The following is a 16,353-nucleotide window of genomic DNA, read 5'->3' as shown; positions in this document are numbered from 1 at the left end:
TCACTTGCCTAATAATTGTGCACACAGTGTAATGCTCATACATCTTTGGGTGGGGGGGGCACAGTTTGGCATGGTCGCCTTGGGCTCTAGATGACCTTGTCCCAAAGCAGCCCATATATGACAGAGTTGGCGCTTGAAAGTAGAGATCACATCTTATTATATTTACTTTGGGGTGCAGCCTACCAACAACATCCCTTCTAAATTTTCTCCATAGGGTTAGGATAAACTGTTTCACTCCCTACTATTTTATTATTATTCATTAACTGCTTCAGCCCCGGAAGAATTGGCTGCTCAATGACTGGGTAATTTTTTGCGATACGGCACTGTGTGGCCGGCGGCGATCGCGCCCGCTGGCCACGCACATCGGGTTCCCCGATTCGCGTGCCCTCTAGTGGCTTTCCTGGGCGAAGTCTTATATGTACGGGATCTCGCCCAGGACAGCCATTCTGCCACAATATATCTGCATGAGCCGGTCCGGAACCGGTTAAAGACCATGAGTATTTTACATCACCCATTTATCCCCTATTATCTGTTTTAATAGCCCTCATCACCCCATTGGTGAGACCCCCCCCCCCTTGTTTTCTCCTCCAGCTGTGGATGGGTTTTTATATGTGTCTTCCTTTTTCCATTTTCCAATAAAGCACTTCTCTTGTTTTTCTATACTAGCATAGGTATAATTTCAGTCATATGGCAACACAATGTATGCATTGTCAGCCAACACACAAAAGGAAACAAATGATAACAATAAAGCCTAAAGAAGTGAGAACATCTACAAAATGATTACAGCACCGACAAGCCAGTATATGTTCCACACTGGCTTTGTCTCTAGGAGTATACAGTGTGACTTTCATAACTGGGTTGTAATACAGGGGAGACTTCAATATGATTCACTGTTTCTGCCGTGACAGCACGTGATTACCTTGTGTAGAGAACAGATACCAGAAAAAAACAACTGTAATATTTATAGAGATTGAAGAAATGGAAAATTAAAGACCTGTTTGTGGTAAATGAAAATGTAGTAATACAATTATGATATAAAAGATAACTCTCTGAATCAACATTCACTATTTTTAATCCTCATGCGAGCCTTAATAAATATATAGGAGGCTATCGAAACTGCAGCTCTGTGTGTCCGACCCCGCTCCCCTCTCTCCTGATTGGCTAACTGATTTTGATTGACAGCAGCATGGCTCCGCTGCTGTATCTCAGCCAATCAGGAGGGAGAGTCCCGGATAGCCGAGGCACTGGTGCAACATCGCTGGATAGAGATGGGGCTCAGGTAAGTATTAGGGGGGCCAATGGGAGGCTGCTGCACACAAAGGTTTTATATCTTAATGCAAAGAATGCATTAAGATTAAAAAAAAACTTCTGACTTTATAATCGCTTTAAGTTCTGCTTTAAAGCCCTTGTGATGTCTTTTTCTTTTTATATACTGCTGATTTTCACTTGAAAATGCCTTAAAGAATACATTTCGATATTGATATTTTATACATAGTTACAATGATCCAGCAATGTAACTATGCATAAACTACATCTGTGGGATTTCCCTGAAACTGCAAATCGCAGACACCGCTACTCCATTGATCTCCACTTCTTTCCTGGTCTTTGCCGAGTGACTCTGCTTCTGCATTCCGAACACAGGAGGTCGGCCACTCTGACCTTTCAGAGAATTCTCTGTATGTTCTGAATGAATGTAAACCTGCTCCAGAGCACTCTGGAATTCAGAACAGGACAACAACCCTAAGCACACAGCCAAGATAACAAAGGAGTGCCTACGGGACAACTCTGTGAATGTCCTTGAGTGGCCTAGCCAGAGCCCAGACATGAACACTATTAAACATCTCTGGGGAGATCTGAAAATGTCTTACCACCGACGCTCCCCATCCAACCTGATGGAGCTTGAGAGCTCCTGCAAAGAAGAATGGGAGAAACTGCCCACAAATAGGTGTGCCAAGCTTGTAACATCATACTCAAAGAGACTTGAGGCTGTAATTGGTGCCAAAGGTGCTTCAACAAAGTATTGAGCAAAGGCTGTGAATACTTATGTACATGTGATGTTTTTTTGTTTTTTATTTTTAATAAATCTGCAAAGATTTCAAACAAACTTCTTTCATGTTGTTATTATAGGGTATTGTTTGTAGAATTTCTAGGAAAATTATGAATTTAATCCATTTTGGCCCTAGGCTCTGGACCTAAAGGCTGGATTCACACCTATGCATTTTTTGTGCTTTTTGCATTTTGCAGATTTGCACTACAGAACGTGTTCCATAAGAAACCATGTAAAATGGACTGTAGTGCAAATCTGCAAAATGCAAAAAGCACTAAAAATGCCTAGGTGTGAATCCAGCCTAAAGGGGAAAAAGCCTCTTACGTTTTTTTTTTTCTTCTAAAATACTAGAGTTAAAATTGGCGACCTTCGTTATTTCTGCTTATAGACAATCATGTACTTATATTTAATTATTGATCACCTGCACTCTTTTTTTTTTTTTTTTTTATAGATTCCTTGTCCTCATCACTAAAACCCTAAAAACAAAAACCTTCCAAGAGCCGTCTAGGCATTGTCAAGTGTTGATGGGAACTAGAGACACGAAAAATAATGAAAACTTCCTAAAAGTCCAAATTATGGTTTCTCATGACTTTTACCAGCTTTTATACAATGCCTTTGGAATACAACATTTCAAAACTGTCACTGTAGGGGAAGGTGAGGGCAAATCTTCCAATGGGTGCACCTATTCTGGTAATAACTGCATCAAAAGAGATTTCCCTTCACTCTTAAGCCTTCGACACACGATCGGAACAATTCGTGGAATTTTGTGCGAAGGGCATGGCCGTGAACTTGATATGCATACAGACAGCCCTCAGCCAACAAATACGAAACTACGTGGTTTTTCAGCTCTTTAGCGCCACCCTTTGGGCAACTTCTGTTAATGTTGTGCTATGGTTAGCATTGCTTCTCAGGATGCGTGTTTGTACTTTGGATCTTTTTCTGACAGACTGTTTCGACACATTTGTTGTCGGACAGTTTTAAAGCATGCTATAAAACATTTGTTGTCGGAAAATCCGACAACAATTGTCCGATGGAGCATACAAACAGTCGGATTTTCCGACAAAACCCTGCCATCATACATTTGTTGTCGGAAAATCCGATCGTGTGTACGAGGCTTTAGAACCTTTGCATTCAAGCCCACACAGTAAAAAACATATGAGCTGGTGTATGTCATGTAAAGCTGGTACAATTTTTGTGTAACTTTTTTACTTTTTAAAACTTTATTGAAGCATTATAAAATAAAACTTTGTTCACCCCTATGCATCCCAGCATTCACCACCACACATGTATGGTGTGATCAGGACACAAAGGCCCAGATTCTCAAAGGACTTACGACGGCGCAGCGCCATGTACGCCGCCGTAAGTCCTAATCTGGCCCGTCGTATCTATGCGACTGATTCTTAGAATCAGTTATGCATAGATATCCATTAGATCCGACAGGCGTAAGTCTCTTACACCGTCAGATCTTAACTGCAATTTTTTTTTTGCCCGCTAGGTGGCGCTTCCGTCGATTTCCGCGTCGAGTATGCAAATTAGCTAGATACGCGAATTCCCGAACGTACGCGCGGCCGACGCAGTAAAGTTACAACGTTTACGTTAGGCTTTTCCCGGCGTAAAGTTGCCCCTGCTATATGAGGCGCAGCCAATGTTAAGTATGGCCGTCGTTCCCGCGTCAAAATTTTAAAAAGTTACGTCGTTTGCGTAAGTCGTCCGTGAATGGGGCTGGACGTCATTTACGTTCAGGTCGAAACCAATGACGTCCTTTGGAGCAATGCACACTGGGATATTTTACGGACGGCGCATGTCCAGTTTGTTCGGCGCGGGGACGCGCATCATTTAAATGATACACGCCCCCTACCCGCCGAATTCGAATTCCGCCGGGTGATTTACACTACGCCGCCGCAACTTTACAGGCAAGTGCTTTGTGAATAAAGCACTTGCCTGAAAAACTTGCGGCGGCGTAACATAAATTAGATACGTTACGCCCGCACAATTTTGCGCCCATCTACGTGAATCTGGGCCATAGAAAACAATTGGACGCTAAGCTTACGTTGATCTGTGCAACATTTCCTTGCTAACCCTTCCTACGGGGTCACACTAAAGTCGTCATCCTCTTGCAGCTGGGTTCCCTAGTTATTTCTCTGTTTTCCAGCTCGTGATTCAGTTTTCCAGCATTCACCCAAAGATGAAATATCTTCTTTGGGTGGAATTGTCCTTTAATTCTTTTAAAGCTATTGATCCATTTTGTATTTATTCACAAATATACCTGTGTGAATTTTTACATTTTACATTGTATTCCTATTTTTCCTATTTTATAAATGCCTTGTACAAGAAATATTCACGCAGATAATAAGCCTTATTGCAGATCAGTTTAAATACACACCCTTGTCAACACATGTGTGTGCTAAGAGATGCACAAACAAGCGGGCGTGATTTCATTAACATCCTTATTGGCAATGTGAGCCTGCCAAATCATACCCTATGTATTAGACTCAAACTGTGCATGACCTGGCATCCCTCCATTCACAGCCCAGTACTTAAGTCATAAAGTTCAATTTTTCATCCCATAAAGTTTCTATTGTTCTTTTCACTATGAAACAAAACAAATGCTCCGTGCTGCAAACTGGTTGGAAAATGTTTATGGGAAACAGGAAAAAAACAGATGTAAACTATTTAGCCCGTGTGTTGTTCTCATTACTTAATCATCCCCGAAAGGAAAGCTTAAGCCCTGTACACACGATCGGTCCATCCGATGAAAACGATCTGATGGACCGTTTTCATCGGTTAACCGATGAAGCTGATTGATGGTCAGTCGTTCCTACACACCAAAAAAAAAAAACAATTGTGTCAGAACGCGGTGATGTAAAACACAACGACGTGCTGAAAAAAAACGAAGTTCAATGCTTCCAAGCATGCGTCGACTTGATTCTGAGCATGCGTGGATTTTTAACCGATGGTCGTGCCTACTAACGATCGGTTTTTAACTATCGGTTAGGAATCCATCGGTTAAATTTAAAACAAGTTGGCTTTTTTTTAACCGATGGATAAATAACCGATGGCGCCCACACACTATCGGTTTGGACCGATGAAAACGGTCCATTAGACCATTCTCATCGGTTTAACCGATCGTGTGTACGCGGCCTAACTCTGGGGAAGTACTTAGCCACAGAAAGAGATCTGAGGACAGGCAGCATCCATAGGACCTACAATATGGGATGGACCTTTTGGGTAAATAAAGCAAAAAAAAAAAAAAGACAGGTATATTTTACGACACATTGGATGGCCAACGCTAAAAACTGGATGATGTTTAATAAACTGTATATATATATACAGTAAAACCTTGGTTTGCGAGCATAATTCGTTCCAGAAACATGCTTGTAATCCAAAGCACTTGTATATCAAAGCATTTTTTTACAGGGTATAAAAGAGAAGAGAGGCACCTCTAATGCCGCGTACACACGATAGGTTAGTCTGAAGAAAACGGTCTGATGGATTTTTCCATCAGTTATCCGATGAAGCTGACTGATGATCAGTCGTGCCTACACACCATCAGTTAAAAAAACGATCGTGTCAGAACGCGGTGACGTAAAACACAACGACGTGCTGAAAAAAATGAAGTTCAATGCTTCCAAGCATGCGTCGACTTGATTCTGAGCATGCGTGGATATTTAACCGATGGACGTACCCACAGACTATCAAAAGATTTGAGCAGGTCTCTACTATACTAGAAGAGGCTTGTTTGGTAGCAGATGATGACGTAGTCTGGGACTATGTATGTATAGTCTGGGACTATGTATGTATAATAAGATACATCCATCAAAGGATTTGAGTAGATCTACTATACTAGAAGAGGATTGTTTGGTAGCAGATGATGACGTAGTCTGGGACTATGTATGTATAATAAGATACATCATCAAAGGATTTGTGTAGATCTACTATACTAGAAGGACTGTTTTTTAACATATGATGACATGGCCTTGGGATTGTGTGCAAGACCACCGTACTAGAAGATCTTGGAGGATTGTTTGGAAACAGATGCTGACATAGTCTGGGACTATGTACATATAATACAGGGCTTGACAAATAGAAATTGCACCCTGGCGCATGGGTTTTTGTCAGTCATTCACTGTTGCAGGGATGCACAATTTGTATCGCTTGATGCCCGAGAAATGCAGTTCTGGGTGCCAGGCTGGTAGTTTTTTTTCTACATTTAGCCCTGCTTGGGCAAGCAGCAGGGCTCACTTGCACAAACAAGGTCCATAAAGACATGGATGAGCGAGTTTGGGGTGGAGGAACCTGACTGTCCTGCACAGAGTCATGGCCTTAACCCGACAGAACACCTTTGGGATGAATTAGAGCTGAGACTGTGAGCCAGGCCTTCTTATCTAACTTCAGTGCCTGAACTCTGGAAGAATGGTCAAACATTCCCACAGATACACTCCTAAAACTTGTGAACAGCCTTCCCAGAAGAGTTGAAGCTGTTATAGCTGCAAAGGGTGGGCCAACTCAATATTGAACCCTACGGACTAAGACTGGGATGCCCTTAAAATGCATATACGTGTAAAGGCAGGCGTCACAATACTTGGGCCAGATTCTCGTAGTTTGGCGTATTTTTGTGCGGGCGTAACGTATCCTATTTACGTTACGCTTCCGCAACTTAGACGGGCAAGTGCTGTCTTCTCAAAGCACTTGCCGTCCGTGGAATATCCCAGTGTGCATTGCTCCAAAGTACGCTGCAAAGACATATTGGTTTTGACGTGAACGTAAATTACGTCCAGCCCCATTCACGGACGCATAAACGACGTCCATACTTAACATTGGTACGCCGCATGGACGCCACCATATAGCAGGGGTAACTTTACGCCAGGAAAAGCCTAACGTAAACGGCATATCTGTACTGCGTCGGCCGGGCGTACGTTCGTGAATTCGTGTATCTAGCTGATTTACATATTTCTCGGGTTAAATCAGCATACACGCCCCTAGCGGCCAGCATAAATATGCAGTTAAGATCCGACGGCGTAAGAGACTTACGCCGGTCGGATCTAATAGAAATCTATGCGTAACTGATTCTATAAATCAGGCGCATAGATACGACCACGCAACTCAGAGTTATGATGGCGTATCCGGAGATACGCCGTCGTAACTCCGTTGTGAATCCGGGCCATAGTGTATTTTAAAGATATATGCAATGCAGTGTTTGAGCATGGTCACCATACTAGAAGATCTTGGAAGATTGTTTGGTAAAAGATGATAACAGTCAGGGACTAGACACGGATAAGATTTAATCGACATGCGGGGTTATTTACTAAAGGCAAATCAACTTTGCACTACAAGTGCAAAGTGCACTTGAAATTGCACTGGAAGTGCACTTGGAAGTGCAGTCGCTGTAGATCTGAGGGGGACATGCATTTTAGCTTGCACATGATTGGATAATAAAATCAGCAGAGCTTCCCCTCATTTCAACCCTTTAGAATGATTTACAGCGATTGCATTTCCAAGTGCAATTTCAAGTGCACTTTGCACTTGTAGTTTGCACTTGTAGTGCAAAGTGGATTTGCTTTTCATAAATAACCCCCTTGGTGTTTAAGCAGGTTCACCATACTAGAAAATCTTGGAGAATGGTTCAGTAACAGATGATGACATGGCCTGGGGCTATGTACCTAATACAAGATATATGCAGTGCAGTGTTTGAGCAGGTCCACCATACAGAAGATATTGGAGGATTGTTTGGCATCAGATGATCCCCATCTTGTGGGCCTCCTTCAAGAGTCAGTTCACCCAAAACTTGTTTTTACGTTTTTAGTAGATACTTAAAGTGGAGTTCGACCCATAAATATAACATTACATCAGTAGTTTTAAAATGTCATTAGTCCTTTACGAAAATTTTTTTTTTTTTAGATGCCTTTAAAGTGTTGTTGCTAGGCATAATAGTTAATCTTCCCACTTCCTGCACCTAGGTGCTTAATGCTTCCTAACCTACACCGCACAGACTCCTGGGAATGTAGTGGGTGTAACTTTCCAGGAGTCTGTGCACTCCCCAGTCTCAAAGAATCATGTGACTTGGACAGCACAGGTGCTGAAACCTCATCTGACACTGCTTGTGCAGCACTAAGCATGTGCGAGATCTGCAAGGCTGAAATCCAGGAAGTCATACAGTCTGGCTTCATGATGCCCACACTTAAGATGGCCCCAGTCAATTTCTATTTTATAAAGTGTCTAAATGCTGTAACAACCTAACAAAACGGACCTTAGTTTACAGGCCAACTTTACTAGAATACATTAAGCTTGTGTATTACAGGGGTATTTATATTTAAAAAGTGAAATTGTGGCAGGAACTCCGCTTTAAAGATTGTTGAGGGTTTCTAATATTTTCTGGGAGATCTGGTGGTGAGATTTCTATGCTTGTGTTTCAGGTTGAAACACCTGCTGTGGCCATCACAGGGGGTTATCTCTCCCTATAGGATTTTCAATAAATTTTATATTATGGTGGAATGTCCAAGGTCTGAGCGAAAGAATTATGGTACAAGAGGCCACCATTGGACTTGAAAGATATAATGTGCCAGGAGGTGACTCATTCCAATAGGCTTCAACTATAACTGAAATATTACTTTTGGGTGGGCTGCCCCTTCAGCGTTGTTTTAATGCATTATTCATTCCTCTACAGGATGAACAGAAAATATGGTTAAACTGTACTCTGAAGCTTACTGTACATCATTACTGCAGATGTTTGCACTGAAAGCACTGCCATGCAGGGCCGGACTTACCATTGGCCTTGACTGGGCTCAAGCCCAGGGGCCCCACCCAATAGGGGGCCCCCTTTAAAAAAAAAAAAAAAAAAAAATTTTTTTTTTTTTTTTTTTTTTTTTTAGGGGTCCGGAGGTCCCCGGGGGCCCCCAGGGCCCTGGACGGCAACCCCCCTTTTTTTTATTTATTTTTTGTAAAAAAATGTTTTTTTATATATATATATATATATATATATATATATATATATATATATATATATATATATATATTTTTTTTTTATTATTATTATTAACCACTTAAGGACCAGCCCATGTACATATACGTCCACAATATGGCACGTACAGGCACATGGGCGTATGGGTACGTCCTCGCCTATTAGCGGGTGGGGGGTCCGATCGGGACCCCCCCCGCTACATGCGGCGGTCGGGTCCGCTCGGGGAGCGATCCGGGACCACGGCGCGGCTATTTGTTTATAGCCGCTCCGTCGCGATCGCTCCCCGGAGCTGAAGAACGAGGAGAGCCGTGTGTAAACACGGCTTCCCCGTCCTTCACTATGGCGGCGCATCGATCGCGTCATTCCCTTTATAGGGAAGACACGATCGATGACGTCATTCCTACAGCCACACCCCCAAACAGTTGTAAACACATACTAGGTGCACCCTAACTCCTACAGCGCCACCTGTGGTTAACTCCCAAACTGCAACTGTCATTTTCACAATAAAGAATGCAATTTAAATGCATTTTTTGCTGTGAAAATGACAATGGTCCCAAAAATGTGTCAAAATTGTCCGAAGTGTCCGCCATAATGTCGCAGTCACGAAAAAAATTGCTGATCGCCGCCATTAGTAGTAAAAAAAAAATAAAAAATAAAAATGCAATAAAACTATCCCCTATTTTGTAAACACTATAAATTTTGCGCAAACCAATCGATAAACGCTTATTGCGATTTTTTTTACTAAAAATAGGTAGAAGAATACGTATCGGCCTAAACTGAGGAAAAAAAATGTTTTTATATATGTTTTTGGGGGATATTTATTACAGCAAAAAGTAAAAAATATTGCTTTTTTTTCAAAATTGTCGCTCTATTTTTGTTTATAGCGCAAAAACTAAAAACCGCAGATGTGATCAAATACCACCAAAAGAAAGCTCTATTTGTGGGGAAAAAAGGACGCCAATTTTGTTTGGGAGCCACGTCGCACGACCGCGCAATTGTCTGTTAAAGCGACGCAGTCCCGAACTGTAAAAACACCTTGGGTCTTTAGGCTGCATATTGGTCCGGGGCTTAAGTGGTTAAAGGGCCCAGGGGTCTCCAGGGCCCCCGGATGGCAACCCACCTTTTTTATTTTTTTATAAAAAAAATTACATTTTTTTTTTATATATATATATATATATATTTTTTTTTATTAAAGGGCTCAGAGGTCCCCAGGGCCCCATGTGGCAACCCCCCCTTTTTTATTTTTTTTATAAATGTTTATTTTTTTATTTTTGTTTATTTTTTTATTTTTTATTAAAAGGCCCAGAGGTCCCCAGGGCCCCCGATGGCTACATATATTTATATATATTTGTTTTCTTCTTTATTTCTTCTTTTTTTTGTAAAGGCCCCCCCGCTTCTCAATTTGCGGCAGCCCCCACGCTTCTCAATTTCAGGTGGCAGCACCCCCACCCCCCCTAGGTTCTCTGCTTCAGGGGGCCCATGCCTTAAACTGTGCAAGGGGCCCCAAAATTCCTGATGGCGGCCCTGCGCATACCTCCCAACACGCACGGATTCTGTGGGACTTTCCCGCACAGACAGCTTCTTCCCGCAGTCCCGCAAAAGGGTTAAATTTCCTGCACTGCAAGAGGAGGCAGCACGGAAGCAGGAGGAACCGGAGCGGTGTGTGGAGGACTGTGGCTGCTGAAGGGAAGAAAGCCGACAGCCGGGCTAATGACAGTCTGTGGCCCCGGCTGTTGGCACAGGTGAGAGGCACTCCCCCCTCAACAACTGCAAAATCCCCCCGCTCAACAACTTTAATGCGCTCCCCCCCGCTCAACAACTTCAATTCGCCCCCCCCCGCTCAACAACTTCGATCCCCCCCCAATTCTCGGCTCCAGGGGGCCCCTTCAACACTCAAGCCCAGGGGCCCCCACCACCCTAAGTCCTGCCCTGCTGCCATGAATTATCTGATTTACACATGAAAATCATTCCTTGAAGGTTCTAGTGCAGCATTGTAGAATAAACGGCACTGGGATTATTACACTCTACGATAATATTTGCACTGGTAGTATTAATGTGCTGAGCTGACGACCCCTTATCACCCCACATTCTGTGTATGATAAATCCTTAGACTGGATTTTACCACATTGCATGTACCGTATATATTGCATACATACAAGGCACAGCAAATACATGCATAGATTGTTTATGTCTACGTGTGATTGCTCACGCCTCTGTTTTGCTGTGTTGTCTCTGCATCACTTCCATTGTTGAAGTGTTTACTGATAGTGATGGCAATATAGTCACCATGTGCAACAGATATCTAGGGTTGAAGGACAAGACTGGCTGGGAAAGGCAGATGGAAGTGGGTTCTTGTGTGATGCCACGCTATAGGGAACACCAACATAATCCCAATCCTGTTCAGATTCAGGCTGCATTCACACCTGAGCGTTTTGTCGCCTGAAGCGCGACGCTCAAAAACTCTAGAGGGGAAAAAATACATTATTCCCTATGGAGATGGTTCACATCTCCACTGCAAAACGCCCGACGCCGAACACCTGAAGCTCAAACAAGTTCCGGACCCTTGTTTGTCGCACGTATCGGGCGGTTTGGGCGTTTTTGAGCGTTTCCATTTCCCATAGAAAGTAATGGAAACGCTCGATTCAAGCGACTAGCGCGACAACGAACGTTTGCTACGGGCGTTTCGTCGCTTTAATCAATAGAACATTTCACCCAGGCAGAAGATAAAAAAAATCTACCAACATAGCAACAAGTGATGTAAAGATGATAATTTTTCCTATTGGCTAAAATAAAAAATGTCGAAGTACAAAAACGTCGGACGACGCTGTATGCAAACGCACAAATAAGCATGAATACGCGCGACAAAACGCCAGAAAAAAACGCCCAAAAAAACGACCGAACGACTGACGCTAAGGTATGAATGCAGCCTCAGTCTTTGGCCAATTTTACTGGAACGGTTGTTGAACTACAAGTCCAAGGATGGTGTGTGTCAAGCTGCAGGTCGAAAAAGACTACTAATAGCGACATTAGTAAAATAAATGAAATCCCTAAGCATTATCCGGCAGAAGGTCATCAAGTCCCTGACAGATGTGACCTCATTTTAGGATGGCCATAGACAGTATAAGAAGACGGAGTGTCCGATTCCGACTCTTAGCAGCACAATCAGATTTAGCCATACATGTGTGTGGTTAGGGTTGTACAATGCAGTTCTCCGGTGTCACCAGACTTTCAGATTGACACAATGAAACTTTCAGGATAAGCAAATACATGTGTCAATGCAATTATCATCTGACCAAATCTTTCCCAAACAATATAAAAAGCAGAGCCAGCCAATGTAAACCAATTATTAGGTCTGAAGCCTCGTACACACGACCAAGGAACTCGATGGGCGAAACACATCGTTTTCCTCGTCGAGTTCCTTGTCAGGCTGTCGAGGAACTCAACAAGGCAAGTTTCTCCATTCCCGTCGAGTAAATAGAGAACTTGCTCTCTTTTTGGCTCGTCGAGTTTCTCGTCGGTTTCCTCGCCGAAAAATTTACACACGACCGGTTTCCTCTGCAAAAAAAAAATCACAACAAGTTTCTTGCTGGTTTTTGCCGAGAAACTTGGTCATGTGTACGAGGCTTGACAGGATTGTTATCTGCAGATGAATGGTGCATGCACAATCACCTTTATGTCTGAAACTTGAAAGTTATTCCAACAAGTTCCATTTGCAAAAAAAAAAACGATTCATAACACCAAGGAACCCCACTGCCAACAGTTTCTATCAGAACCATACCAGCCTTTCCTTCTTTCTTAACCCTTTTACCTTGGAGGAACCCTTAAAATAAATGTCATGCCTCAGGGAACCTCTATTATAAATACTTATACCTACAACTCACAACACGTTAGTGTCATCAGTACGATGTAGAAAGCTTTAAATAAAAAGGAGTACGGAACTTGGTGTACCTTAAGTATTCCACACCCAAGGCAACCACCTGCTGTGAATATCAAAACTATTTTCAGTAATAATCTTGAATTATTTAAATAATAAAACAGAAAAAACACACCGTGAAAACTGTGGTGTGCACAAACTTTTGTGCTCAGTGTAGAACAGACTCATTTGCATTGGTTGTTAGTGGAAAACTGCCCCCTTGTATTGGTGGTCAGAGTAAGTAGAAGATCAATTCATTACTACTCACTACCCAAATTACCCCAAGCAGCCTCAGGAGGAACCCTAGGGGTCTATGGAACCCTGACTGGGAAAGGCTGGTTTGGCTGCCTTGATCCACTTGGACAGCACAGTGGTTGAAGCCTCGTACACACGACTGAGGAACTCGATGGGCGAAACACATCGTTTTCCTCATCGAGTTCCTTGTTAGGCTGTCGAGGAACTCGACAAGCCAAGTTTCTCCATTCCCGTCGAGGAAATAGAGAACTTGCTCTCTTTTTGGCTCGTCGAGTTTCTTGACAGTTTCCTCGACGAAAATGTACACGCGACCGGTTTCCTCGGCAAAAAAATATCTCCCAGCAAGTTTCTTGATGGATTCTGTCGAGGAAACCAGTCGTGTGTACGAGGCCTTAGAGGTTAGCACACCTGCCATGAAAAAATGGGACCATCAGTTCCAACCAGGATACTATCTGCATGGAGTTCTTGTATTGTTTTCCTCCCATAACCCAAAGAGTTAGTTGGCTCCGGTCCAAACTAGCCCATATATATGAGATAGAGACCTTTGGGCGTGAGGTCAGGGACTGATGCTAAACAGTAAATTCCTGGCGCTCTATAAAAACCAGTAATAAATAAAAATCCATCTATAGCTAGTTATAATTTCTGCATTTGTATGGAAAACATCAGTGTGATAACTTCCAACATTTCTAAGTAGCTTCCAAGGACACTTTGCTGCTGGACCTGGTAAAAATAAACTTGCCAACTTGCAATGGTTTTTGATACACAGGGATGCCAGGTCACCCTATACTCAATTTTATGTTGAGTTGGCAAATGCCCTTCTTTCATAAGTGACATGGACCTTACACAGAGGGGTGCCAAGTCACCTATACCGAACTCCACATTGAGTTGGAAATGCCTTTCTTCAGTAGGTGACTTGGACCTTGCAAAAAAGTATGCCAGGCCATCCTATACCCAATTACACTCTGAGTTGGATATGCCCTACTTCAGTAGGTGACATGGACCTTACACAGAGGGGTGCCAAGTGCACATTGAGTTGGAAATGCCTTTCTTCAGTAGGTGACATGGACCCTACAAGAAAGTATACCAGGCTACCCTATACCTAATTATACATTGAGCTGGAAATGCCCTTCTTCAGTAGGTGACATGGACCTTACACAGAGGGGTGCCAAGTCGCCCTATACCGAACTCCACATTGAGTTGGGAATGCCTTATTCCAGTAGGTGACATTGACCTTACAAGAAAGTATGCCAGGCTATCCTATACCCAATTACATATTGAGTTGGAAATGCCCTTCTTCAGTAGAGACACTGACCTTCTACAGAGGGATTGCAGGTCACCCTATAACCCAATTCTACATTGAGTTGGAAATGCCCTTCCTTAGTAGGTGACATGGAACTTGCAAAGAGGGATACCAGGTCACCTTACGCCCAATTCTTCATTGATTTGGAAATGCCCTTCTTCAGTAGATGACATGGACTTTCTATAGAGGGATTCCAGGTCACCCTATAACCCAATTCTACGTTGAGCTGAAAATACCCTTCTTCAGTATATGACATGGATAGATCTTACACAGCGAGATTCCAAATCACCTTGCGCCCAAATCTATATTGAGTTGGAAATGCCCTTCTTCAGTAGGTGACATGGACCATACACAGAGGGATTCCAGGTCACCCTATCCCCAATTCTATGTTGGGTTGGAAATGCCCTTCTTCAGTAGGTGTGATGGACCTTACACAGAGGGATTCCAGGTCACCCTATACCCAATTCTATGTTGGGTTGGAAATGCCCTTCTTCAGTAGGTGAGATGGACCTTACACAGAGGGATTCCAAGTCACCATATACCCAATTCTATGTTGGGTTGGAAATGCCCTTCTTCAGTAGGTGACATGGACCTCTACCTAGAGACAATGAACAGCGCAGTAACTACCCCATCCGGGCCCCTCCACAATTCACCTACCTGAGAGGAATCTTGATGGCCAGGTACCTGTCTATAGCCACAGCCAACAGACTAAAGATGGAGCTTTGGGTCAGAACCAAAACAAAGCAGGCCAAGAACAGGCAGCTGTGGAAATCAGTCTCAAAGCCAATGCTGATGGTGATGGCGAACGGAATGGCGAGCAGTCCCACCGCTATATCAGCCACGGCCAAGGACACCAGGAAATAGTTGGTGGCATTTTTCAGAGTGCTGTTGATGGCCACAGCCCAGCAGACCAAGACATTCCCTGCAATGGACAGGACTGCGATGATCACCTCCAGAGCAATGTAAGGGGCACTTATTGTCATTTCCACTACTGGTTGAGAAGATCACATCAGGAGACAGTTAGAGGCATGTGTGGTGGGTGGGGGAGGGAGGATGGACCCCCTTCTAGGAGGACTCAATGGGATGATCAGAGCCCAGCAGCAGGAATACGGCTCTTTATGTAGAAGGTGCCCAACTGTCACAGTCCACGCAGGAATAATCACAGCGATCCCATGATATGCAGCCAGTCATAGGGGACCCTCCTGGATGTGGCCACTTAGCACCATGTCACCTCTTCTTCACATCTCTCCACAGTCCCAGCGGGAGGGCACTCTGATCCCGGGCAGGTGAGCCACCTGTGCCACCTACTACAAGAGGACATCACCCACACCACAGGGGAGGCGAGCCGCCATCCGGGGACCCGCATCTGGACACAGCCAATCCGATCCGGAGGAGCTCCGTGCAGACCCGGCTCAGCGCTGCGCGCACATGGGACACTTCTACACTATACACAGGACTTTTAGGGAACGCGTCAGTGGATGCTGCCGCCCCGCCCCTCTGTCAAATATGCTTCTCCTATAGGGTTACAGTTCCCACAAGACACGCCCCCACCTCCCACTCACACCCAAATTACACCTTATTGTGCGGAGAGAGGAGACAAGTCACATAGTGATCGGAGCGATCCCAGGGCAACATCGATGGATCCCAGCGCAACATCAGAGCGATCCCAGCGCAACATCAATGCGATCCCAGCGCAACATCAATGGATCCCAGCGCAACATCAATGGATCCCAGCGCAACATCAATGGATCCCAGCGCAACATCAATGCGATCCCAGGGCAACATCAATGGATCCCAGTGATCACTGCCTGCCCGATCCTCCCGGACTCACACATCACCGACCGGGTGATCAATACCGATATGATCCCATTCCCTCTACA

At 43.8% G+C, this 16,353-nt stretch overlaps 1 protein-coding gene across 1 annotated transcript in view; it reads right to left on the bottom strand.

Annotated features, from left to right (window-relative positions):
* ADORA2B (adenosine A2b receptor) overlaps positions 1-15,906 on the bottom strand; it is a 129,898-nt gene extending 113,992 nt beyond the window's left edge. The window contains exon 1 of the mRNA XM_040338601.1: positions 15,131-15,906. Coding sequence (XP_040194535.1) covers positions 15,131-15,456 — 326 coding nt within the window. The 5' untranslated portion in view covers positions 15,457-15,906. The remainder of the gene's footprint in view (positions 1-15,130) is intronic.
* Between the last annotated feature and the right edge of the window lie 447 nt (positions 15,907-16,353).

The sequence above is a fragment of the Rana temporaria genome, chromosome 2 (assembly GCF_905171775.1).
Source record: "Rana temporaria chromosome 2, aRanTem1.1, whole genome shotgun sequence".
NCBI lineage: Eukaryota > Metazoa > Chordata > Amphibia > Anura > Ranidae > Rana > Rana temporaria.
The sequence above is the reverse complement of the archived record's forward strand: the minus strand, read 5'-3'. Positions and strand labels throughout refer to the sequence as shown.